Below are 20,344 nucleotides of genomic sequence, written 5' to 3'. Positions count from 1 at the left end.
AGAAGGATGCAGCGCGGGCGGTAATGCTGCAGCATGGAACCCGACAGAATGTGGAGCGATACAGACAGAAGCGGAAGCAGCAGGCCCGTCTCTTCCGGGAGAAAAAGCGCCGCCTGGAAGAAGCGGAGTGCGAGGAAATGGAACTGCCGTGCCGTTCACAGGGAACACGCAAGTTCTACCAGAAGCTCAACGCATCCCGCAAAGGCTACGTGCCGCAAGCCGAAATCTGCAGGGATAAGAACGGGAGCCTCCTGACGGACAAACGTGAGGTGATCGAAAGGTGGAAGCAGCACTTCGACGAGCACCTGAATGGCGAAGAGAATGTAGGCACGGAGGACCAAGGCAGCGGAGGAAATGACTATGTTGGTGCAGCAGAGGACGGGAACGAACCAACTCCCACGTTGAGGGAAGTTAAGGATGCCATCCACCAGCTCAAAAACAACAAAGCGGCTGGTAAGGACAGTATCGCAGCGGAACTCATCAAGATGGGCCCGGAAAAGTTGGCTACCTGTCTGCACCAGTTAGTAGTCAAGATCTGGGAAACCGAACAGCTACTGGAGGAGTGGAAGGAAGGGATAATCTGTCCCATCCACAAGAAAGGCGACAAGTTAATGTGTGAGAACTTTCGAGCGATCACCATTTTGAATGCCGCCTACAAAGTGCTATCCCAGATCATCTTCAGTCGTCTTTCACTTTAAGAAAATGAGTTCGTGGGAAGTTACCAAGCCGGTTTCATCGACGGCCGGTCGACAACGGACCAGATCTTCACCGTACGGCAAATCCTCCAGAAATGCCGTGAATACCAGGTCCCAACGCATCACCTGTTCATCGATTTCAAAGCGGCATACGACAGTATCGACCGCACAGAGCTATGGAAAATTATGGACGAGAACAGCTTTCCCGGGAAGCTGACTAGACTGATAAGAGCAACGATGGACGGTGTGCAGAACAGCGTAAGAATTTCGGGTGAACTATCCAGTTCATTTGAATCTCGACGGGGACTACGACAAGGTGATGGACTTTCCTACCTACTATTCAACATCGCCCTGGAAGGTGTTATGCGACGAGCCGGGCTCAACAGCCGGGGTACGATCTTCACGAAATCCAGCCAATTTGTATGTTTTGCGGATGACATGGATATTATTGCTAGGACATTTGGAACGGTGGCAGAGCAGTACACCCGCCTGAAACGTGAAGCGGCAAAGGTCGGACTGGTGGTGAATGCGGCTAAGACAAAGTACATGCTGGTAGGTGGGACTGAGCGAGACAGGACAAGCCTTGGCAGCAATGTTACGATAGACGGGGATACTTTCGAGGTGGTAGAAGAATTCGTCTACCTCGGTTCCTTGCTAACGGCTGACAACAACGTGAGCCGTGAAATACGAAGGCGCATCATCAGTGGAAGTCGTGCCTATTATGGACTCCAGAAGAAACTGCGGTCAAAAAAGATTCACCCCCGCACCAAATGTACCATGTACAAGACGTTAATAAGACCGGTGGTTCTCTACGGGCACGAGACGCGGAGTTTTCGAGCGACGGGTGCTAAGGACGATCTTCGGCGGCGTGCAGGAGAACGGTGTGTGGCGGAGAAGGATGAGCCACGAGCTCGCTGCACTTTATGGCGAACCCAGCATCCAGAAGGTGGCCAAAGCCGGAAGGATACGGTGGGCAGGGCATGTTGTAAGAATGCCGGACAACAACCCTGCAAAGTTGGTGTTTGCTAACCATCCGGTTGGTACAAGAAGGCGTGGAGCGCAGAGAGCACGATGGGCGGACCAGGTGGAGCGTGATCTGGCGAGTGTTGGGCGTGACCGACGTTGGAGAGCTGCAGCTGCAAATCGAGTATTATGGCGGCAAATTGTTGATTCATTATTATCATGAATTTCATGTTAACTAAATAAATAAATACTTGGTTCATGCGACACCGCCAGATGCCGTCCTTCAGTTTACCGCCGAGTATTGTTCGCAGCACTTTGCGTTCGAAAACTTCAAAGGCTCTCCGATCAGCTTCTCTCAACGTCCACGATTCATGGCCGTATAAAGCGATCGGAAGTACCTATCAGAGTCTTTTACAAAGCGAGTTTTGTCTTCGTTTGCAGCCTACGAGACGTGAGCTGTCTTCGCAGTCTGAAAAAGGTCCGATTTGCTGCTGCAATCCGTCTTTTCACCTCGCGGGTAACATCAATATCGCACGTTACTAGAGTACCAAGATGAACAAATTCGTCCACAACATCAAACTTTTCACCACCTAGCACCACTTCGTCACCACCACCACGACCGGACCGACGTTGACTACCTGCAATCATGTACTTGGTGTTTGTGATGTTAATCGTTAGTCCAATCCTCGCAGTCTCCCTTTTAAAGGGTATGAACGCCTCTTCCACGGCCCGACGGTCGATCCTGATGATGTCGATATCATCCGCGAAGCCCAGGAGCATATGCGACCTCGTGACAATGGTTCCGCTCCTTTTCACACCAGCTCTCCTTATCGCTACTTCCAGCGCGATGTTGAATAGTAAGTTTGCAAGAGCATCGCTCTGCTTCAGCCCGTCTAAGGTTACGAACGATAACGAAATTTCATCCGAAACTCGTACACTTGATTTCGAACCGTCAAGCGTCACACGAATCAGTCTAATCAGCTACGCCGGAAAACCATGTAAGATCATGTTTTCGCGCAATAATGTCGACTATGTTTTTGACGAAGCCAATTGGGCTGATTCACGTAACATGAGATAATCTGAAACTAAGGGGCCCTATAGCCACAGCTGTAAAGGCGTGGATATTCAACATGATCATGCTGAGGTTGACGGACGGGATTTGATTACCGGTCGGTCGATGAACTTGTCCTTGACTTTTTTGGGCAAAGAGTATCTTCGTTCCTGCCACACGATATACACATGCAAACTAGTAATTGGAAAAGGAAGCTCTCATTTAATAACTTTGGGAGTGCCCATAGTACACTCATCAAAAAAAAATCGCCTGGGATTGATTGGGGAATTCCATGTGGGATTTCTTCAGGAATTCCAAGTTTTCGTTGTTCATAATTCACTGTGATACTGACTGACAATGAGCTACAAGTAAGTCACTACGACTTTTGTAAATCCGAAACTTCCCATGAAACATTTTGTTTTTGATGACCAATTGCTCTTGTAGAGATTTTGGGAACCGTCATAAAACCAAATACCTTTTATTTTGGTTTAATGATGGTTCTAAGAACCTTTTCTAGTGTATATGACTAAAAAATGTTACTTGGGTCTGTTGTAGCTCTTTTATGTCATATGCGTTGCTCGGGTCCAAAGATTCCTTCAAAAATGTTTACAGTGATTACAGCACTTACTCTTCTTTGGATCTGGAATTCCTTAAGAAATTCATTCTGAGATTCTTTCAGAAATTCCAATAGCAATTCCTTCAGGAATTCTTCCAGGGATTCAGGAATTGCACTCGAGATTTCTTCAGGAATTCCTCTTGGGATTCCCTCATGATTTCCATTTGGGATACCGTGATTTCGGGTGAAATTGATCAGTGGGGTGAAATTGATCGACGAGAGGTCCATTTTTATTTGTTAAAAATAACGCTTTAAACTTTAAACAATTTGTGGAAAATGGCCATCACCCTGCTCAAAGGTTATTGAATGATGAGTTTACATGTTTTACAGTCAATTAGTTACATATTTCGGTATTAAAGTCAATATTTTCCGAAACTGCGTGTTAGGCGATTTTCATAGACACTTCCAAACTTTTGTTACCGTAGTTGTATCACACATGTAATGAATATTCGAATGAATGTTTATAGCTGCCAAGTATTCTCTAAACCCGATTTCGTCATCAAAAGTTCTATAAATATTGTAATTTATGCATAAAATTGCACTTTTTCGGAAGTAGAATATTGTAACACATAATTAGTGAGAAAATTGCATACTTTTAGGCGTTTTCTTTCGATTTATTAAACTTTATAGTTAAATAATTGAAAATTTAGTAAACTTGTAACAGTTTTGCATAGCTTTTCGCATTCTAGGGTGGTTAATTTAGATGGAAAAATAATTTTCAGCATTTACAAAGGCATTTCACTGACTGATCAATTTCACCCCGAAACTAAAATTTTTGATTTTTTATTTAAAATGATATTTATTATAATAAAATAATTTGCTGTAAAAGTTTCAACCTCGTTGATTGATAAAACCCATGGTCGTACTTGTTTTAAAGCATTGAATTTAACCATATCAACAAACATTCAACAATTAGACGCAAAAAACTGCAAAAAGTGATCAATTTCACCCGAAATTACGGTACTTTTAGGAATTTCTCTTGGTATTCCTTCGGGAGTTTCTCCCAAGATTCATTCAAAAATTTCCCCAAGGATTGCTTCGGGAACTCCTCCTTCAGGAATTTCTGTTAAGATTTCTCCAGCGATTCGTTCACGAATTCTTGCAGAGTTTCCTTCACGAACTTTTTCTGGGATAACTTCAGCAATTGCTTATGTTGCTCCTTCAGGAGAACTTTCTGGAATTCTCCCAGAAATTCTACCAGGGAATCTCTCAAGAATTTCTCGTGGAACTCGGGAGCCCCACCTGGTATTCTTTCAGGAACTTATCCCGGGATTCCTCCAAGAAATCCAACAAAAAACCCTGCAGAAATTTCTCCGGGATTCCATCGGGAATCTTTCTCGAACGATATCCTTTTTTCACGAATTCTTCTTGTGATTAATTCAGGATTTTTTTCTTATGATTCTTTGGAAATTCCACCAAGGATTCGTTCTTGAGATTCTCCTAGGATTCCTCCAAAAAATCCTGCAGGAATTCCTTCACGAAGTCTTCTAGGGAAAACATCAGAAAATCTTTGAGGGAGTCTCTCAAGAATTCCACCTTGGATTCTTTCAGCAATTCCTCCCGGGATTTCTTAAGGAACTCCATCCAGGATTCCTACAGAAATTTTTCTCGGAATTTCTATAGGAATTTCTTCATACGTTCCTGCAGGGCTGCCCTCACAAACTCTTGTATCGATAACTTCGGGAATTCTATTTTGGGATTCTTTCGGGAATTCCTTCCCGGATTCCTCCAGGAATTTCTCCAAAGATTGTTTCGGAAATTTATGCCACTCTTCCATTATTCCTCATTTAAGGATAATTTCGGAATTCCTCCTGGGATTGTTTCTAGGATTTCACCTGGGCTTTCTTCGGGAATTTTTCCTAGGGTTCCATCGGGGGTTTCCCTTGGAGGTTTTTTTTTTAATACCGCCAGAGATATATTTTCTATTTTATTAGGTAACTCTTCGATTAAGGATTTCTGCGGGGATTCTCCTAGGGATTATTCTAGATTTTTTCAAAGAGGTTCTCCACAGATTTCTCTTATGTTTTTTTTATCTGTATTAACGAGATTTTTAGCCCTCGGCTAAAGCCTGTATCCGCAATAATCGGGACACAGAAGTACGTCAGTAGCTCTGTAATGAATCGATAAAATTGGCCAAATAATTGACTGAGAACTCTTTGGTGTATGTTTATAATTTGTGCCAAATTTCATAAAAATCGATGCATTACTTTTAACTGTGGATGAAAAACAAACAGACGTGGTTTTAAGCATTTTGTACAATCATGACAAATTTTCATTCGCATAGTAGATGGTTCTTTTACGCTACAGTTCAAAGTTCTGTGATGATAATTATGAAATTTCGTTAGCAGTTATGACACTTATAGAGACACTTTCTTGCAACACTTCATCAACTTTCAACCACTTGGTTTGAAAGCTACTGGTGTTAATAGGGGTGAATGTTAGCGAAAATTTTTCGTGTTTTTCATGTGCGATGTTGGCCTATTCATAACTTTTTAATTTCTCTACCAATTTTTATGAAATTTTCACAGAAGCTGGTTTATTATGTGTATATTATGCCTGCAAAATTTGATGATTATTGGAATAGTACTTTCAATAGTACAATGGAAACAATAAAGGGTGCTGATTAGTTGCTGTCTGAGAGGCTAAAATCACGTTCAGTCCCAAAACATGTTTCGACTATATAATTGTTGATACTGCATCGATTTTTTTGAAATTTTGCCCATGCAACAAATGTAGATTGAGAGGTTTGTGTTCAAAATGTCAGCCATTTCCATTGCCAAATTCAAAAGTTACAGCGGAGGAATTCCACGGAGTCTTGTCAGTCGATCCTGAGCGACCATTTCAAAAATATCTGAAACTTTGCACAGTTTTTTAATTTCATATAAATCGCCATTTTTTGATATTAAACCTTCATATTCACTCACGACTAACTTTTCAAAAGGGTGTATGCGAAAATAGTTCTAAAATATTCTAAAAGCTGTACAGCAAAAACGGATTGTTCGATTGTTATAAATTTTTCAGCAAAGTTAGATAACTAAATGATGATTCCTTAGAAAATATACACTGTAAAAAATTTCTTTTTCTACTTTGAAAAAATATGATCTTTGTCACAAAAACTCAAATATCTCAAAACCCTATCTTTTTACCAACTTCAATTTTTTAGGGGAAATGGCCCATTATATCAGCTATCTACCATAAAATTTTGGTGATGGTAAACTGATAAACAAAAAAGTTATGACATTTCAAACATTTCACAATTTTTACATTTAGTAACAAAAAAAAATTTTTTTCTGTGTAAATTATTTCGAGAATTATATTTTGATGCTGATTTTATTGTAAAGGCTACCGCCTGAATTAAACAAGTTGTTTTCATGATACTTTAGTTTGATTATTCGTAATTACTATAGTATCTATTTGAAACTTAGACGCGATCAGTGTTGTGATCAAAAATATTGAGATTGTCATACTTTTTATTGTACGTGACTGGTAAAAAAATCCCTTGATAGTGTTGAAAAGCTGTTGATTATAAGAAAAATGGAATTGAATTTATTTTTAAGACAAAAGCTGTATAATTAAAGTTTTATATACGCGTATACGTCTAGTTTATCCGCAAAATAAATCCCTCTTACACACTTATTTCTGAATTGCCTGTTCGGTACTTTTTTGACGAGATTATAACAGCAGTACGATCTCGGTAGTTTCGATAATCGATTTTACTGAGGCTCAGTAAAACAACTGTCAAAATCGTATGGAAAAGGTAAACAATGCATTTTTGCTGAACGAGTTCGGTGCTCAGCAGTTTTAATCTCGTCAAAAAATTACCGAACTCGGTAATCAAAATTAAGTGTGTAGAGAACAGACTTTATGATCGGAAGAATGCGAGTAACTTCAACAACAACAAATGCATAAGAGGTACATACCACAGACAAACAGACGAAACGCCTAGAACAATTTTAGTGAAAATTCATCGCACAGTTCACACTATCACCACCTGGTGGAAATGTTTCACGAAACACTGCGTTGTGCAATATCGTCATCAGAAGGCGCTAGTGTGAAACGTCAAACGCAAAGAAAAACGATGGGCGCTCTTCTTGTTATGAAAGCCACAACCAAGATTCAAAATGATTGTTGAAGGCGTGGTCAATGAAAATTTCGCCAGTGTTACGTTTGTTTGTCTGTATACATACCTGACAATGCTCACGAAAAAAACAAAAAAATACTACCGCTATGAATATTAAAAATTGTATAGTATTTTTTTTCTTCAGCCACCAACACCAAACAAGTAAGTTAAAATTAATAAGTGATTTTGTTTATTATAATCTAACGAACAAGATGAACAGTCGCTTTCTCAAAGGTCTTCAACTCAACGCTCTCTTGTAGACCGTTTGATGAAAAAAAATGTTCAAAAGAGTTACGAAATCTCACCGAAAGCACCATAGATAAACTGAAAGAGACTGGTTATGCCCAAATGTCCACATTGTGTACAAAATTACGCATTTGCACGTCCTGCCGTCTAGAATTTGACAAACGAGCCATCTGTATATCATCGGTAAAGCAGGGCGCAGGAAGTTCGAAAACGACAACAACTGAGAAATTGCCATCAGCGACATCTGTTTAAACAATTTAATTACGCCCCTTTTCAAAAATGCCCTGTAATATTCTTCAACATCTATACCCATTTCAATATTTTTAACGTTGCAAAACACGCTTTCAACATTCATCTTGAAGAAGAGGGAAAACACTTGTCCTCAAATGTAACAGCAAATTAATGAATAAACGACTAATGCGCGGAGGGCGTGATAAAATCGGAACATTACTGTACATAGTATATTATATGTAAATATAATATATAATAAAAACAACTTGTTTTACTCACGCAAGGCCATTAACAATAAAATCAGCATCAAACTTCAATTTCCGGCCGAAATAATTTACACTAAAAAAAATTATTACTAAATGTGAAAATTGTGAAATGTTTGAATTGTCATAACTTTTTTGTTTATTTTCATGGTAGATTGCTAATACAATGGACCGTTTTCTCTAAAAAATTACGTTGGTAAAAAGAAAGGGTTTTGAGATATTTGAGTTTTCGTGACAAAAATGATATTTTTTAATGTTAAAAAAGATTTTTTTCACAGTGTATATTTTCTTAGGAATCGCCATTTAGTTATCTAACTTTGCTGAACAATAAAATCAGCATCAAATCGCGATTCCCGGCCGAAATAATTTACACAGAAATTTTTTTTTTACTAAATGTAAAAATTGTGAAATTTTTGAAATGTTATAACTTTTTTGTTTATTAGTTTACCATCACCAAATTTTTATGGTAGATTGCTAATACAATGGACCGTTTTCCCTAAAAAATTCAAGTTGGTAAAAAGATAGGGTTTTGAGATATTTGAGTTTTTGTGACAAAAATGATGTTTTTCAATGATAAAATAGATTTTTTTTCACAGTGTATATTTTCTTAGAAATCACCATTTAGCTATCTAACTTTGCTGAAAAATTCATAACAATCGAACAATCCGTTTTAGCTGTGCATATTTTTGAATGTTTTTGAACCATTTTCACATACACCCTTTTGAAAAGTTAGTCGTGGCTCTAAATAAAAATTTGATATCGAAAAATGGCGATTTAGATGGAACTGAAAAACTGTGCAAAGTTTCAGTTCAATAGAAAATCATGAATTAAAAATTTTCCTTAATTTTGATGCTGTTGCTTGGAATCGCTCAGCGCTGACAAGCAAAACTTGGGGCTGTACAAAATTCAATGGCGCACATTTTACTCTTTCGTTGCTACAACAAAAAGTACTGCACCGATTCACGTGAAATTTTGTAGGTGAAATGAACACATCTTAAGATGTTATTAGACAAAATTTGAACAATTTTAATGTATCTATTGCAGAGTTACAGCTGTGTTTCTGTGTCCCGAATATTGCGGATACAGGCTTTAGTTCAGGGGCCCATATAGCCGAGGCGGTAAACGTACGGGTATTCAGCATGACCATGCTGAGGGTGACGGGTTCGATTCCCGGTCGGTCCAGGATCTTTTCGTAAAGGAAATTTCCTTGACTTCCTTGGGCATAGAGTATCTTCGTGCCTGCCACACGATAAACGCATGCAAAATGGTCATTGGCAGAAGAAGCTCTCAGTTAATAACTGTGGAAGTGCTCATAGAACACTAAGCTGAGAAGCACGTTTGTCCCAATGAGGACGTTACGCCAAGAAGAAGAAGAAGTAGTTCATCTCGGGACCCACGCTTTACTTCCCTTCCGAAGGAAGAACCCACATTTTGTGAGTTTGTCGGGAGTAGGATTCGATCCCAGGTCCTCGGCGTGAGAGTCACGTGTCTTAACCATCACACCAGGTCCGCTCCACATTCTCTGGTTTTCTCTGATTGACATTTTCTCTTACATGTTATTTTTTTTTTATTTTCAATCGAAATTAGATTAAAAATCATGTATTTTGAGCTGTTGGACGTTAGAATTACAAAGTGTTCAAATAGTGACCCCACCGTGCCTTACCGGAACCAACCTATGCCCTACTATTGACAAGTCGTTAGGAGTGGCCCCGGTTAAGATTCTTGAAACCCATATCTTTCGCTTAAGGCAAAAGTAATGAAATCGATGCAAAAATTAATTTTCGAATACGCTTCCAAGTCAGGGGTACTTTTTGGTGCTTTTAATGCACAATGTGCCCCATTTTTACAACGCTGCTTCTAAAAGTCGCTGAAAACCAATTTCAGCGCATTTTTTTTCTTATCGGAATTTAGGAAAAATCATGAAACATCAGAACTATACCTACTCTATTACGAAATAACAGCATAGTTAGTGTGTCGATTGGCAGTTAACAGCATATCTGTATGACCGCACCATTACAATTAGATACGTAGGGTGCGGGCACCGGTTTTGCCCAGCTTAAGGGAAATCATTTTTTATAAAAATCACCAACATTCCTATGAAAATTCAATCAATACTTTTTTAATTAAATTACATGGTGTTCACATCTTTAACACGCTAAGTACCGACAAGTAAACAAGTTTGCGAATTCATATCTCAGTTGTGAGTGCACCAAATTTCAATCTTTTTGCGTCATCGGAATCCTACACTATCCTAGAAACGTGTGCGTGTGTGTGTAATCCAACTTACCCCCACTGTCCGGCAGTTATATTATGTAAAAAGTTCACTGCAATATTATTTTTTAGTCCGGGAGTTAGAAGGTGATAGCTCTATTGCAGATGCAGAGACCCATTTCAGAATGGCTGGAGAGACACGTCCATTCAGAAGTCACTTTCATTTGCAATTCACTACGCCTAGTGGCAGAATTGTGAAACAAGTGTCCCATTTTATGTTAGGATCTCTCATTCTGATCAATTTTGCCAAAGACACCATCCTTCTAAGTTATCAAGATTCTAAGCTATGAGATTTCTAAAGTTTCCGCTAAAATTTCAAAGTGTTCCGTCTGATGAAAAGTTTTCCCCGACTGGAGCGGGAATCGAACCCACACTCCGAGGCTTGCGAGACACCTAAACGACTGACGACGCTAACCGATCGGCCACGAAGCGCACAATAGTGTGCCATTTTATGTTTATATCTCTCATACGGATCAACTTTACCGAATCTATTTTTCTAAGTCATCGGGATTCTGAGCTATGAGATTTCTAAAATGTGCATGTTCTGTAGCGCCACCTAGTGGCATAATTGCGAAACTAGTGTCCTATTTTATGTAAGTATCTGCCATACTCATCAATGGTGGCGAAAACACCAACTTTCTAAGCTATGAGATTTCCAAAATTTCTAAGAGCCATGCGATTTCTAAAATTTGCAAGTTCTCTAGCGCCACCTAAAAGCAGAATGGCGAAAAAAGTGTCCCATTTTATGTTTACTGATTAATTTTTCCTAAGGACGCCAACTTTTTATGTTATCAGCTATGAAATTTCTAAAATATGGATGTTCACTAGCGCCGCTTAGTGACAGAGTTGTGGAACAAGTGTCCCATTTTATGTAAGTATCTGCCATACTGATCAACTTTGCTGAAGACAACAACTTTCTAAGATATCAGGATACTGAGCTATGAGATTTCTAATATTCGCAAGTTCTCTAGCGCCTCCTAGTGGCACTTTTTAGCACTCTGTCCCGAAAGGGATATTGTGAGTCAAGTACAATGGTACACTATGCCCAGGGAGCCGAGAAAATTTTCTCTACCGGAACGGGAATCGAACCCGCCGTCTCCGGATTGGCGATTCATAGCTTTAACCACTAGGCCATCTGATATGATGGGAATTAGCGCTTATGACGAAGTAAATTTCTACCCTATGTACGTTCAAATAAAAAAAATCATGATTGGTATACCGAAAAGTCTTTTTTTTTTTCAATTTGATGCAAGCTTCAAATTGACTTTATTTCGATAAAAAAAAATCCTCTATAGGGTGGCGTGTTTACATGTAAAGTTTTGATCCGCGCATGCCTTTTGCTCAACGCATTGATATAATAGCAATAATCAGCTATAGTGAGCTATGCCTCCTCCATTATCAAAGTTAGCAGCATTATCGCTACTGCATGAGTTAAAGGGAATTCCATAAACAGTGCGATCTAGTGTTGATGGTTTTATCAGGAATATTCATCACATCCTACTAATCATACGACATAGTTCAGGCGAAAGGTTTCATATGGCTCAGAGAATGTAGCGTACTACTACTGAGCAACATGTCAATAAGATAGTCTGGATTCGAATCCCTATCCGTTCAAGTGGATACTGTGGTTCAACCCCTCCAACAGAAAAATGTCGTGACTGCTACCGAAAACTTTCAGATAAAATCTGCACAGCTACTGAGAAGTAGGTCCTGTCCCAGTTGGGGGTAATGCCACAAACAAAATAATAAAATTGTTACAGGATGCAGTTGTTGCACAGCATAGGCCGCAGAGTTTGCAGTCATGACACATATTCTGATATAAAAGGGCCTGGCTCACAAACAGATACAGTTGTTTGTGTAGTCCCATAGTTCTCTGAAGGCAATTTTCAAATGCTCCACAATGAAGGTGAAAATTTTAACTATTATCTGTGTGTTTTGTGCGGTTCATTATCATGAGGCAACAAAGGTGTCCAGCGACTGTTCCAACTGTCCGGCTAATAGTGGTAGCTTTGGCTATGAACTGCTCCTCGGTAAACTGGAAGATCTCGAGGCCAAATTCTGGAATATGTGGCTTGAGATGAAAGAACAAACTGAAAACCAAATCCGTTTCAAGGATACACAAAAGGAGATGAAGCTAATGCTGACCAAGCTGGAGGACCGTTCGTCGGAGATTTTGGAGCAGCACCTAAGTTGTGCCAATCATGAAAACTGGAAGAAGACGGTACTTGCAATGCAACTAGGTAGACGATCGAACAGCAGTTTACTAGATAATCTGAAACCATTCAAATCATGTGCTGAAATTTCATCTTATATATCGGGAAAGTACACTATACATCCTTTGGGTTTCGAGAAACCATTTGAGGCGTATTGCGAACAAAGTGTATTTGACGGAGGATGGACTGTTGTGCAGTATCGTTTCGATGGATCAGTTGACTTCAACCGGAACTGGACTGACTACAGAAATGGATTCGGAAAGCTCGACGGAGAGTTCTGGATTGGGTTGGAGAAATTACATCGTCTTACAAAAAGTGGTGACCACCAACTACTTGTGGAGACAAAAACATTCAACGGAACTTACAAATTCGCACGATACGATGAGTTTGTGATTGGTACTGAAGATGAGAAATATGCATTAAAGAAGGTGGGAAGTTACAATGGAAGCGCAGGAGATGGATTAAAATACCACATAAATATGCAATTTTCAACTAAAGACAATGACAACGATCGATCTGGCAGCAATTGTGCCGTATTGTATAAGGGTGCATGGTGGTACAACAACTGTTACCGTAGGTATGACTAATCCAACTCATATAATTTTATAAAATGTATTAATTACATTTCTTGTACTTCCAGTAACCTTAATGGACTATACAAGAAAGGAAATCATCAAGATAGTATGAACTGGGATCACCATACTAACGAATGCGAAGGATTAGCATATTCTCGAATGATGATTCGTAAAACCCCAAATAATGCTGAGACCTGCCCGTGATTTAACTTATAAATAACCGTGAGAGATTCGAGATTGTTCACTTATCGCTTAAAATGTCATTGCACATTCGCTCTTCATATTGATTTACTTGCAGTAGCAATTGCAAATTAAAAGTAACTAAAAAACTAGTTCATTTGATTGTAAATACAAACATTTGACTATGGTGTATTTTTTAAGTGGATCGTATCGTATGAATTCTGGGTGACATAGGAGCTTCAATATATAAGGATATATAAATAAATTTCTTATATATTATTCTTGGGAATGTCTTACCCATTCATTTCCGAATAATAATTGTGACTATAACACCACAGGAAAGTTTTTTTTTTTTTTCAAAATAATTACAAACTTCATCGAATACAACATACATTCCTCTATAGGATTTCAGGGGTTCAGGATTTTTTCCAAGGAATCATGCAGAAATTTCTCCAAGTATTCCTCCACGAATACCTCCATGTTACTTAAGGAATTCATACAGGAATTCTTGTGAGATTACTTCAGCAATTCGTTTGAGATGCCCATTTTGGTAAGCCAAAATATCCCAAAAAAAGACAAAAAAAACGGTTAAGCCCACAACACATTTGCTTGGCAAAAATAGTGTCGCCCCTTTGAGGAATTTCTCCAGGAATAACAGCAAATTTCTCCAAAGATTCCTCTAGAGATTCATCCAGGAATTTCTCTAGAGAATTTCTCCGGGGATTCCTCTAGATATTCCTTCAGGGAGAGCTACATTCAGTCCTGTTTTTACACGACTTATTTTACGTGGTTTTATTTTGCACGACTTATTTTACGCGATTTTTTCGAAGTTACGCGACTTTTTTACGCGGTTTTGGTCATTTGCAGAGTTCAACCCGCGTTAAAAAAACTCCTTTGGATTTTTTTCGAAATAACGCAAAATTTTTTTACACGAACCTTTTTTGCGCAAACGCATCTATCGCGTAAAAACAGAATTGAGTGTATAGATATAGATATTCTTCCAAGAACTCCTCCAGATTTTTCTCCAAGAGTTCCTCCAGATCCCTGGAGGGGTTACTGAAGAAATCTCTTAAGGATTTCCTGTAGGGACATCGGGAGGAAATCCTGAATAAATCCCTGGGAGAACTCGTGGAAGAATCCGTGCAGGAATCTCTTCGGATTCATAGTGAAACTTCAAAGGAATGCATGGAGGAACTCCTTGAGAAATACCTGTAGGAATATCTGGAAGAATCCCTGGAGTAATCTCTAGGGGTATTTCAGGAGGACTTTCTGTACAAATCCATGGAAAAAAAATCCTCGACGAATTCCGGGAGGAATTCCTCGAGAAAACCTTAGGGAGATTGCTGGAGGAACCCCTGGAGAAATTCCACTAGGAATCTCTGGAAGAAATCTTGGATGAGCTCCTGGAGAAATCTCTGGAGCAATTCTCGGAGGAATCCCTGAAGAAATTCCTAGGGAGACTCCTGACAGTATTGCTGGAGTAATCCCTAGAGGAATTTCTGAATCTCCGGATGAATTCCTTGAGGAATCTTTAGTGGAATCACTGGAGGATTCTCTGAGAGAACTCACGGGGAAATTTCATGCAGAATTCCTTGAGAATTTACTGATGAAATCCCAGAACGATTTCTTAGAAGAATCCCTGGAGAAATTTCTGGACCCTGGAGGTTTTGGTAGAATACCGGGAGGGATTCTTGGAAGAACCTCTAGGGTATTTTTAAAGGGATCTCTATGATGGATATGGAGGAATTCCTGGATGTATTCCTGGAAGAATCTCTAAATTAATTGCTGGAGAAATTCTTGAAATAATACTTGGAGTAATCCATGAAGGAATTTGGGGAGCATTCTCTGGAGGGATCCTTAAAAAACCATTGGGGGAATCTTGGAGTATTTTCAGAAGAATTCCTGGAGGGATGTCAGAGGTTTCTGGAGGAAGTTCTGGAAAAATCCACGGAACAATTCCTGTTCGTCCAGTTCGTCTCACGATCCAATTTCAAACCATTGGGGAACGTTAATGTGCCCATGTTTTCCGCGTCCACTCCAAGCCCAAGTTGTTGTGGTTTGCCCAAATCCTAACAGCCAATTCCGCTCTGTTGTACTAAGGTGAAGAATTGCTCGTTGTTACGGGCGACTGCGGAGGTGGACGGTTGACCGGCCTTGCCACGACTACCAGCTAGTGGGAACGCCAGACCAAAGTTCTGCCAGATGGTTTCGTTCTTCAGGACCGAGGTCGGATCTTGGAATTCCGTGTAGCTGGGCTGGACATGGGATGGTAGAACAACATAAGATCAGCGTTCATGTGAACCGAAAACTGCCGAACATGCCGAAAACTTCGTCGAACCACTGCACTGGAAGTTCAATTCCTTTGAACTGTACAGATAGTTAATGGTGCGCCAACTTTTCCACTCCCGCAAGCGGAACACGGTGATGCCGTAGCGCCAGACATCTGCAATGTAGGTGAAAGCATCCTGGCATTGTTCGTCTCAAATGTCCACTACGACGTTTGTGTGCACCAAATCATTCATTTGTCACCATCAACGCTGTCCATAGCATATCCCGTACTCGTTGCTTGCCAATTTGAGGAGCTGTGTACAAAACTGCTAGTCTCTTCCATCGGTTCCATCTCCCTGGGATTGCCTAGCATAGCCAACCCCGAGTATATACCGCCATCGATTACTTCCTGAATTTGCTGGAAAGAAAAAAAAGCTCCCACTAGGCAAATACCTGAAATATACAACACCACAATTACAAGACAATTGAGCATATCAACTCGAAAAATTTCGGTTATTTCCTTAAACACTGATCAAAATGTGTCCTGGAGTCCGTTCCAAGGCAGGTAAATATCCCGCACAACTACCGTTTACGCTTGCAAATACAATCAAAACAAACACTCACCGTTGTTGCGAACAGCGCTAAATATGAAGACAAATTGTAGCATATAAACAATCGAGTAAACTGACCAAAAATAAACAAAATGTTTACTTTTTGTTTAGAAATAAGTTTATTTGCATTTTTAATCGGTATTTTTGTTTTTCATTGAAAAAATATGGGCATACTTGAGACACAGAGAACAGACATCCAGACAAGAACACATCTAATTCGCAAAGTTGTGTAAGGATTTGAATCTTTACTTGAATCAGGTTGCAAACCAATACACGATGACAACACTAACGCCACCAAACACCATGTTGCCATAGTCAGTGGTGAATTGAAATATTTCAAGTGGTGAGTTAAATAAGTATGGGAAATTGACCGATTGCAGCGCCACGCTATTGCCACTTGTGTTGGCGATATCAAATGACCGTTAAATTCCTTACACAGTTTCGGAACTGAACTTGGATGTCTGTTCTCTGTGCTTGAGATTAAAATGAAATATGATTGTTGACATTCACTGAGTACGCCCTCATATGAGTGCCGTCGTGAAACTCTATCCAGATGACAGATTTCCGAATGACCATCGCGTTTGTGTTGGTTCATTTCCTTTCTCATTTCAAGAATGAAGTTCTCACCTCATTCGAGTCGACAAACAGAATCGAGTGACAAGATTCATGTGACGACGCACAGTGGAGCACCTAGTACATCAAAACTGATCAAAATTATTTTGACGCATTTTCACAACCCAAATGCAACCCAAATTAGTAATGAAACGTATTTCATAGTTTTCGTATTTTTTTATTTCGTCATTAGGGTGACCAATTTTATGATTGTAAAAGTCAAGATTTTTCAAAACTATTTTTTTTTTCAAAAAATCACAACTTTTGAACCAGTTGACCGATTTTAAACTTCTTTTTTTTTGCTTGAAAGCTGTTGAGTTCTAGTTTTCAGCAAAAATACGTTCAGAGGGCCAAATAGTGTTTTAAGGCAAATAATATCATATAATAATATAATTATCACGATTTTTTCAAAGTGTCGCAACTTTTGAAATCGGAAACATCCGGAAGGTTTTCTTTCTGCATTTGAAAAAGGAACAATAGTTTTATCATACACTAAACGCAGATTTTTCGGAAACAGCCGGAAAATCAACTTATTTCATTTTGAATGTACGGTAAAGGATTCCATCAAATATTTTTTTCAATATTTTCATATATTGTATGTAAATTCAACGTCAATATGTTTGGGTTTCAAATTACGAGAATAACTACATTAACCTTCTTTAACAAACTGCATTGTTGAATTGATTGACTATCAATTTCATTCACTTTGTACGGTCAAAACTAGCACGCGCTGTGAGTTATATCAAAGAAAACGGCTAAACTTCAGCTTCACTTAACCTCTTCTGATAAGCGTAAACAAAACATTTGTACACTGCTTAGCTGTCAAACGATTACACGATAACTACACTTGGCAAAAACACAACGGAAAACCCAATTACTTCATTTTGAGTTTTTTCACTTATGATCAGGTTTTGATGTGATTTACTCCAATGTGCGACGATGTGAGAGTTGTCGATTCGAGTCACTCGACGCGCAGAAGGAGCACAATTGACACGGGTAATGCATCGAACTCTTGGCGGAGCGTGCAGAGATGTTGGTGGCATGACCGACACTTGTTTCCAAAGTGTTCGAACCAGCGTTTCAGCTGGTCAGACGGGTCTGTTAAAAATAGTCCAGACGTGTCTTTCACGGGCATCGCACGGTGTGTTGAAACAGGATTATTATCGCACTTTCATGAACCTAAAATATTTTTTCGTTATAAGTTAGCCTTAGCAGTATATATTAAGATTCTGGAGGTTAAAAAATCTTTCATCGGGGAAAATTAAAATAAATTCGATTTTGGTAGTTTACCACTTTTCTCAAATTATATGGAATTACGCGAATCTGGTGAACCTAAACCCCGCTAGAAAAGGCCCCTTTCTAATAATAAATTTGAATCCATTTAGAGAGAAACGAATGCAAAAGTCTTTACAACGAGTTAAAATTTGTTTGGCGTTCGTTTCATGCGTCCAGCCCACTACAGTCTGCCGAAAATCATAAATCATTCAAGTCTACATTCCTTCCATTTGTCTGGCACATAGATATTTGTAATGGAGGTAAACAAATAGGGTCTTGTACCATTCGGGCAGGTGTACCTATTTTTGGCACTTGCCGCTATAACTAAGTCAATTTTAAACCGATTGATTTCAAATTTTGTATAGAGTTAGGCACGTACAGTATCTAACTCTGTACAAAAATTCAAATCAATCGGTTTGAAATTGACTTAGTTATAACGGCAACTGCCCAAAATAGGTACACCTGTCCAAATGGTACAAGACCCTACTTCCCATTAGAGTGACTTATACATTTGAGGAAGCACTATACACCTGTGACTCGTAGAATTTGCAGCACATAAACTTCATGTGCTAATTTGCCTGAAATGGCGGGTATTAATTGCACATACTTTGCATCTCAAATCACATCCACATGGATATTTGCCAAAAAATGTGAGTTGACTATACTGAGTGTGCGTGACTTATTTGCAAAAGTTCTGCCTCTGATCTGTTGAGGACTTTCGTCCATACAAAATCTTAAAATTTTCAAAAACTTATCTCCGTGTTACTTATAAATTGATACCTTTTGGGTTAAGTGGGCTGTTGAGTCTCAACTAACAAAAAGTTGACACAAAAAACATTAGATTGGCGTTGTCATATTATGTTAATGCATTTAAAAATTTTAACATTCGGTTTAAAATAAGGTACACAGGGGCAAGTTGAAACGGGTGGTGCAAGATGAAACAGCGGGTTTACGTGATATGATCTGGCAATGTGAATGTCATCTTATAGTCTATGCCTAAACTATATTGGAAACATATCGTTTTGCAAGCAATACGATGAATTTCAATAATAGTAGTAACGTGTAGTGTTTTTTTTTTCTATGTTCGTAATTTTACTTTATAAGACACTTTGGTCTGGAAAAAACTTCATGCATTATAATGGTTTCAATGTTGTGACTGCATAAAATAAAGTTTCTTATTACCAAGTAAAATTCCTTCTTTTTTGCAAAGTGAGTTTGACAACAGATTTAGTATGGGGAGAAATGTCACTTGTCCTTGCAGAGCGTAACAAAAACAAAATAAAAAGGAATAGTGATTAAAACGACTAGTCATAAAACTGAAAACCACTATGTACTTGCAAAGTGGAAACTATCCATTAGAATTGAATTGAAAAGTCACCCGTACACTCGATACATTCCAATCATCTTCTATGTGTTATAACTATATACAGTCGAACCTCCATGAGTCGATGTTCCTTGACTCGATATCGACTCATGGAGGTATTTTTTCCATACTGAAAAATAATTTCAGGGTTACTATGATGGTCCCCGCAAAAAGCTTCCCAAAGGATTTCTGTTCCACTACTCGATGATTCCTTGAGTCGATGGTCCCTTCAATATCGACTCATGGAGGTTTTACTGTAGTAATCAAATCTATCCAATGATTCCGAAATGAAGCATGAAATAACTTATAAAAGTTCTTAAAAAGTTGTATTGAAACCTCAAATTGCGTCAATCTTGCCTCACTTTGCATATCACTGTTTGTTGTTTTTTATTTTTTATTACAATTTCAGAACATTGATGTCTTCTTAATCTTGTTCTACATTTTCAATTTTTATTTTATCTGTAAACTTAGTCAAATTTGTTCTCAGCATAAACAACAATGAACATATTCAACATGAACATATCTAAAACTAAGTAAAAAGAAGATAGAGTTAAGGACTGTTCCTTTTAATTGCACTACCATTTTGCATTCTTTGACAGATACGTATTTCAACCTCAACTGTTAGGTCATCTTCAGTGTCTCGTACTTAATCCGATATTCTTTTTACGTACATGTATTCCGCTAGCATACCCAGGTTCATCATCATCATATCTAAAACTGTTTCAATCAAACATTGATTGATTCCACAATAAAAAAAATCATTACAAATGCTTACCCTAAAGTACGTGTAT

The 20,344-nt window shown here is 38.9% G+C and overlaps 1 protein-coding gene across 1 annotated transcript; it reads left to right on the top strand.

Moving 5' to 3' along the window:
- Positions 1 to 12,265: 12,265 nt before the first annotated feature.
- LOC109400931 (fibrinogen-like protein A) lies at positions 12,266 to 18,969 on the top strand. The gene is made up of 2 exons (XM_019673423.3): positions 12,266 to 13,246; positions 13,310 to 18,969. Exons 1-2 carry the CDS (start codon positions 12,357 to 12,359, stop codon positions 13,446 to 13,448), a joined length of 1,029 nt encoding a protein of 342 aa, XP_019528968.1. The 5' UTR covers positions 12,266 to 12,356; the 3' UTR covers positions 13,449 to 18,969.
- The last annotated feature ends 1,375 nt before the right edge of the window (positions 18,970 to 20,344 follow it).

The sequence above is a fragment of the Aedes albopictus genome, chromosome 1 (genome assembly GCF_035046485.1).
Source record: "Aedes albopictus strain Foshan chromosome 1, AalbF5, whole genome shotgun sequence".
NCBI classification, from domain to species: Eukaryota; Metazoa; Arthropoda; class Insecta; order Diptera; family Culicidae; genus Aedes; species Aedes albopictus.
This window is presented reverse-complemented; position numbering and strand designations above follow the sequence as displayed.